This window comes from Triticum aestivum, chromosome 7D, assembly GCF_018294505.1.
Source record: "Triticum aestivum cultivar Chinese Spring chromosome 7D, IWGSC CS RefSeq v2.1, whole genome shotgun sequence".
Lineage (NCBI taxonomy): Eukaryota > Viridiplantae > Streptophyta > Magnoliopsida > Poales > Poaceae > Triticum > Triticum aestivum.
The window spans coordinates 601,742,910-601,750,258 of record NC_057814.1 but is presented as its reverse complement, the minus strand read 5'-3'; the positions used below and the strand labels follow the sequence as shown (position 1 = coordinate 601,750,258).

The 7,349-nt window shown below is 44.4% G+C and overlaps 1 protein-coding gene across 1 annotated transcript; it reads right to left on the bottom strand.

Moving 5' to 3' along the window:
* Positions 1–4,095: 4,095 nt before the first annotated feature.
* Positions 4,096–5,598, bottom strand: LOC123166052 (probable GDP-L-fucose synthase 1). Its single transcript, XM_044583812.1, has 2 exons — positions 5,439–5,598; positions 4,096–5,361 (listed from the first exon to the last, which is right to left on the bottom strand). Exons 1-2 carry the CDS (start codon positions 5,458–5,460, stop codon positions 4,397–4,399), a joined length of 987 nt encoding a protein of 328 aa, XP_044439747.1. The 5' UTR covers positions 5,461–5,598; the 3' UTR covers positions 4,096–4,396.
* Between the last annotated feature and the right edge of the window lie 1,751 nt (positions 5,599–7,349).

The window sequence follows — 7,349 nt, the reverse complement described above, 5'->3', positions numbered from 1 at the left end:
ATCAGTGGCCATAGAGATAGATTAACGTAATTGAGTCACACAAACTCCAGACAAAAACTGCACGAACTTAGTTGGTCAGCACTTGGACTGGGATGCCAGTCACAGTCAGTCTTTGTGTCACAAAACAGCGCAAGCAATAGAGCTGCTGGGCACGAACCGAACGCAGCTTTGCTTGATCCAGACATGGGTACCTGAACATATCTATAACGTATCTGAACGTCCCTGAAGCAAGCAGCCTTGCTTGATTCAATATCTTGGAATCATCAACTGTTTGTCTCTCAGTCAAAGAAACACCTGAAAGTTGGCCATCAATCAGCGCTCAAGCATCTAAGCTTGCTAAGTTTTACTACTAGCTTTTACAGGCATTTGCTTTGACCAAGAAAGAAAAAAAAAACTAGCTGGAAGCAAACTCAAAATGGGCTGAACCATCCTGAAGCCTTAACACCACCGAAAAGATGAATGAGATTCAGGTTCAGGGTGAAACTGTCTTTCCTATATCAACTAGAGAAGTCCACCGAAGCAAGGGGCTCGGCCCCCGATTTGTAATAACAGAAACCATCAGCTGAGCTACTACTAACGAAATAAAATCAGTGAAAAATGAGCCAACAGCACTGAAGCTCTGCGCCATGGATCAGACGGAGTCTCTGAGAATTCTGCGCCGAGTCTCTGAGAAAGTTCGACCGATATGCCTCCCAGTTGATCGGCGGTAGAAGCTACCCCCACTGCTGTTCAAAATCTTGGAAGCATCGACCGCCGGTGTCTCGGTCAAGGAGAACATCTCAAGGCTCAAGGTTACCATCACAGACTAGCTCATCAACCAACTAACATGCCCCCACTACTGACGGCAGCATTCTGAAGCAGTAACACTACCGAATAGCTGAATGAGATTCCGGTTCAGGGTGACAGACAAGTTGTCTTCCCTATACCATAGATTACCCATCAGCTCATCAGGCATCTAGCTTGCTCATATATTTACCTTACAAACATTTGCTTTCGCCGAAAACTAGTAGTAGAAAGCAACCTCAAGATGGAGATAACTGTCCATTATTACTGACGGCAGCATCCTGAAGCATTAACACTACTGAAGAAATGAACGAGATTCCACCTCAGGGGGACAAGCTGTCTTTCCTACATCAGGCAGGGAAGTCCAAATGATCAGGTATTTAAAATTCTGGATAAAACAGTGAGCATGTAGGAGAAGGGGGCTTCCATGTGGGGTAGCACATTATAAGACATATTTATCCTTCACTATTCTTACACTCTTTACTTGTTAAAAATCTCGATTGCATCGATAGTAGTAAGCAGACTCTTCAGGACGGACAACGTTTTTCACAAGGGAAAAACAATTATGCAGAACCAGCAAGGGCATCGCAATCAAGCATGTGAAGTCTTCCAAATGCACAATACCATTTCATAATAAAAAAGATACTCAGTATTATGCTCAACTGGCAAGGGAATGTGTGTAGGCCAGTTACCATCAAACATTTAAAGTCTTACACTTTTTGTATTAAAAATGATGCTCAGCATCAATTAAGATTCTAATGGTACACTAATTTGACTGATGTATTATTCAACCAACACATAAGAACCTCTTTTCTTTGATGCACTAATGCAGGTAACTGTATGATCCAGTAATCAACAAGAATGGAAACACTAGAGATCATATCAAGGTACAAACTATAAGAGGCAATGGAGAACATGATACCACCATATTACTTCTTCTCGGCAATGGCATTCTCCACATACCACTTGTATGTCTCGACAAGCCCCTCTTGAGGGGAACCTTGGGCTTCCAGCCCATCCCATGTATCTTGGAGCTATCCATGAGCTTCCTCGGCATGCCGTCCGGCTTGCTTGAGTCCCACACTAGCTTCCCCTGGAACCCAACCACCTCCTTTACCAGCTCCGTGAGCTCCTCATTGCGGAAAAAGTTTGAGCAATATGCCTCCCAATTGATCGGTAATAGAAGCTGTTTGTGTCTCAGTCAAAGAAACTTCTGAAAGTTCCAAGGTTACCATCACAAGCTGGCCATCAGCTCATCTGGCATCTACAGATAGTGAATATTTTGAGAAGGCAAATGAAACTGAAAGAGGTTTATCCTTGACATCAGTTCTTTGATGAAATTAGTCTTCAAGACTGTTTGAGTTGCAGCACATCTGATATTCATAATAATAATATAAAGCCCCGGAACAAGAACTTCATTTCTAGACAAACTACCAGATACTGGTTGGAGAAAGAAAAAAGAACTTACCAGCTTTTCCTTGTAAGAACAAGGATAAAATTTCTGAAGTCTCACAGGCCCTTTTCCCATAACGATATTAACAACACAAGAAACTAGTTTATCTCTGCACCGATTCTTACATTCTGAACTTCTTACAAATCTGAATTGCATCGACACTCAAGTAAGCAGACTCTTCAGGACACACGATGTTTTTCACAAGGGAAAAACAATCATGCAGAACAAGCAAGGAATGTGCGTAGGCCAATCACAAATTTAAAGGGCATCACAATCAAGCATGCGAACTCTTCCAGATGCACAATACTTTTTTCGTAACAAAAGAAAAAACAGAGTATCATGCTGAATTGGCAAAGGAATGAATAAAGGCCAGTTTCCGTCCGATGTATAAAGTGTTACACTTTCTGTAATGAAAAAACAAGCTCAGCATCAATTAAGATTCTATTGGTACACTAATTTGACCAATACATTATTCAACCAAAAACTACAAAGCAATCACAAAATGGAGGTCAGTGTCCATCACTGACGGCAGGATCCTGAAGCCTTTAACAGTACTGAAGAAATGAATGTGATTAAGGTTCAGGGTGAAACTGTCTTTCCTGTATTAGCTAGGGAAATCCAAATGGTCAGGCAGTGCATTTCGAATTCTGGATAAACAGTGAGCATGTATGCAAAGAGAAGGAGCATCCATTTGATAGCACATTATCAGATGAATTTATCCTTCCTTCACTGAGTAGCACATCAGGAAAAATGGTCCGTCGACTTGTTACCTTGTTGTAAATTATTTCAAAAAAAATACTGTGGTTACTTCCTCACAATTTGTCAACTTCAGTATAAACCACCATGTATACAGATAGTGAATGCTTTCAGGATAAGGCAAGTCTAATTGAAAGAGGTTTATCCTTAACATCAAGTCTTTGATGAAATTAGTCTTCTCTTAAGATGCAGCACGCCTGATTTATTCTTATAACAATATAAAGCCCCGGCACAAGAACTTCATTTGACAAACTACCTGGTACTGGTTTGAGAAAGAAAAATGACCTTGCCACTTTTGCCTTGCAAGAACAACGATAAAAAAATATAAGTCCCATAGGTCCTTTTGCCATAATGATATTAAAAACACAAGAAATTAGTTTGTCTCTGCACCGACTCTTACATTCTGAACTTGTTAAAAACCTGAATTGTATCAATAGTCTGGATCACTACTGTTCAAAGTCTGGAATAGCCAGGTAGTTCACTTCAAATTCTGGATAAACAGTAAGCATGTAAAGATAAGGAGCTTCCATGTGATACATTATCAGACATTAACACATGAGGAAAAATAGTAATGCAACTTCTTACCTTATTGTACATTACTACAAAAATCCTGTAGCTAGTTCCTATCAATGCATCATATTGGATATAAATCACCATGTTTAGAGAAATAGAGATAGTGAATATTTTGTTAGGAGAAGGCAAGTCTAACAGAATGTGGTTTATCCTTGACATAAAATCTTTAATGAAATTAGCCTTTAAGTTGCAGCACATCTGATGGCCTTAATGAAAATATAAAGCCCTGGAACAAGAACTTCATTTGTAGACAAATTACACGATACTGGTTGAGAAAAAATAACTTGGCACTTTTGCCTTGTAAAAAACAAAGTCGAAATTTCTCAAGTCTCATAGGTCATTTTCCCATACGATATTAAAGCACTAGAAATTAGTTTCACTCTGCACCATTTTTTACATTCTGAACTTGTTAAAAATCTGATGCATTGACAGCCAAGTAAGCAGACTCTTCAGAAGAAACAATTCTGCAGAACCGGCAAGGAATGTGTGCAAGACAAATACAAATTTAAAGGGCATCTTAATCAAGCATGTGAACTCTTCAATATCTGTTTCATGCTGAATTGGCAAAGAACGAGTGTAGGCCAGTTACCATCCAATGTATAAAGTGTTACACTTTCTGTAATAAAAGAACATGCTCAGCATCAATTAAGATTCTAATGGTACACTAATTTGACCAATATATTATTCAACCAACACATAGCAACCTCTTTTCTTTGGTGCACTAATACCTGGTACTTGTGTGATCCAGTATCCAACAAGAATAGACACACTATTGATCATAATATCAAGATACAAACTTTAAGAGGTAAAGGAGAACATGATACCACCCCGTTACTTCTTGTCGGCGATGACATTCTCCACATACCACTTGTATGTCTCGACAAGCCCCTCCTTGAGAGGAACCTTGGGCTTCCACCCCATCCCATGTATCTTGGAGCTATCCATGAGCTTCCTCGGCGTGCCATCCGGCTTGGTCGAGTCCCACACTAGCTTCCCCTGGAACCCAACCACCTCCTTGACCAGCTCGGCGAGCTCCTTGATGGTAACCTCGCTTCCACTTCCCACATTTACATGCTCCAGGCCCGAGTACTGATCCATCAAGAAGATCACCGCATCTGCAAGGTCATCGACATGCAAGAATTCACGGAGCGGGGAGCCAGATCCCCACACGACGACCTCGGGGGCATTGGTGGCCTTGGCCTCGTGGAACCGGCGGATGAGCGCGGGCAGGACGTGGGAGTTCTCCGGGTGGAAGTTGTCCTGCGGGCCATAGAGATTGGTGGGCATGGCGGAGACGGCGTCGAGGCCGTGCTGGATGCGGTAGGCCTGGCACATCTTGATGCCGGCGATCTTGGCGACGGCGTACCACTCGTTGGTGGGCTCGAGCGGGCCGGAGAGGAGGGAGCCCTCCGGGATGGGCTGCGGCGCGAACTTTGGGTAGATGCAGGAGGAGCCGAGGAAGAGGAGCTTGCGGACGGAGCCGCAGCGGAGCGCGGCGTCGACGACGTTGGTCTGGATCTGGAGGTTGGCGGCGATGAAGTCGGCGGGGAAGGTGGAGTTGGCGTGGATGCCGCCGACCTTGGCGGCGGCGAGCACGACGTAGCGGGGCCGCTCGGCGGCGAAGAAGGCCTCGACGGCGGCCTGGCGGGTGAGGTCGAGCTCGGCGTGCGTGCGGACGACCACGTCGGTGAAGCCGAGCGCGAGGAGGCGGCGCAGGATGGCCGAGCCCACCAGCCCGCGGTGGCCCGCCACGAAGACCCTGGCGCCCTTGTCGGCGAGGAAGGCCGGGTGCGGATCTGAAACCAAATTAAGGGGGGGTCAGATGGAGGGAGAGGGGGGAGGACGCGGCGCGGCTGGGGGAGCCGGGGCTTACCGGCGGGAGTGACGGTGCCCATGTCGCCGGAGACGGGAGACGCGGCGGCGGCCGGAGGTGGGGGGATGGGATTTGGGGGAGGCCAGCAAAGTGAGTGTGTGGAGTAGATTTCCTTTTCTCGTCAAACTTTACCAAGTCCAAGGGTAAGCAAATTGGTGGCACGCGAGATCCAAAGTCCAAACGGTGGGCATCCACCACGGAGGCGTTGACATTTGGTTGCTTCGAGACACAAAGTGATGTAAATATATTCCATCAAGAAAAAAAGTGATGTAAATATGAAACATCATGAAGCAACAGGAAAACAACAACAACAACAACAATGGCATGAACAACACCAACAAAAAAGGGAAAGACATAAGCTAGAAAGAAAAAGGAGAAGAAGAAAAAAGACGGCGAGGGCGCCTGATGAAGCTCTAAATGATTGGAGTCCACGGCGACCATCACCAAGGAGCGAGTCACAAACAGCGCCACCGAGGAGTGCCATTGTTGTCGCCGAAACGCATCTCAGACCAAGACCTTGCAAACTTCAATGTCACTTGTTTGCTTAGTAGCCATCCAAGGCATGCTATCAGGAGCAGATGCGATTCAATGAGTGTTGTTGGTACCGTCGAATGGGCCTTACACCATCGCGACCATGGGTGTTGGTCTTGTTCTTCCATCACAATTTCATTACACAAAATAGCAGTTTGACGATCATATGTTTGCATCTACAAATGTATGGCATATTGCCATACTCTATAAATGGCAACATGCTTTACAAATGGGACAGGGCCCGGCAAAAGGACAGACTTTACCTAATACATAGCTTTTGAGAAAGGAGCCCTTGTGATCTATTGCATCTTTCTTAGTTTCATCGACCACGGCCCTCGAGTTGCTCACCTACTCGCTAGAATCCTATATTCTAGTATCGTTGTACTTTATTTTTAGATATACTACAATTAAAGCCACGAGCCGGCCTATTACCCATGACAAGGTGGGGACGAAACTGGGTAAATTGTGTCCAGAAACCCTTGGTGGCCAAAGTTTACACCTCACATCCAAATATATCACATGGGACTATCGTAATGCTTCAAGGCACAAATGAAATCATCCTCAGCGATTCATTCAGAGTTGCCTAGCATGTCTCTTCTAGACCCTCTGGTGTCTACTGTGCACTCATTCAAAACCTCCATACATGGTTGGTTCAGACCCTCTAGCATTATAAAACTTGCCTCCTTTCCTCCAGTTTGGAACCTCTGAGCTGTACGAAAGCATCAGTAACAGTCGGATTTTTGGGACCAACCTATATATACCCGGGCCCCTCTCCCACCTTATGCCAAGCACCACAAGAAAAGTCCATGTCTCAAGCATTCAAGCCATATTTTCATAGCTCTCCTCCACCACATGAGATCTACTCCTATCTTTCGGATACTCCAACAGCAAGCCTAAAGATCGATCGCATGAGAGTTTCAGAGTAAAGGAGATTTTGTATTGGGAACAAGAAATGGATTCTTCAACAAGCAACAAAATTCATATTACTCATGAAGGGTGTAGGACTCTGAGATTGTCTAGGTGCTTGAAATACTTCAAGTTGTGGAGGAGCTTTTGAAGTCCCTGGAGATCATGTATTTTGTCTAAAGATCTACACCAAATGAGGCTTACACATTGCTGAACTGCCATGGTCAGATAGGTGACTTTTTGCAAGACATTTGTGGTGAAGTGGTTGGGATATACGTCTGTCTAAATCTCCACCAATTATAAGTAGGATTCTGACAATTATCCAAATCTCGGGGATGCATCCATGTATCCTATTTTGCTCTTAGTTTTCTTGACTTGCATGTGTATGGTGTTTTGGGCAATTGTAGCTTAAAGTTAAAATTGACCAACTAGAATTTGAAGACAGACTGTTTTCAACCCCCCATTGGCTCTAGG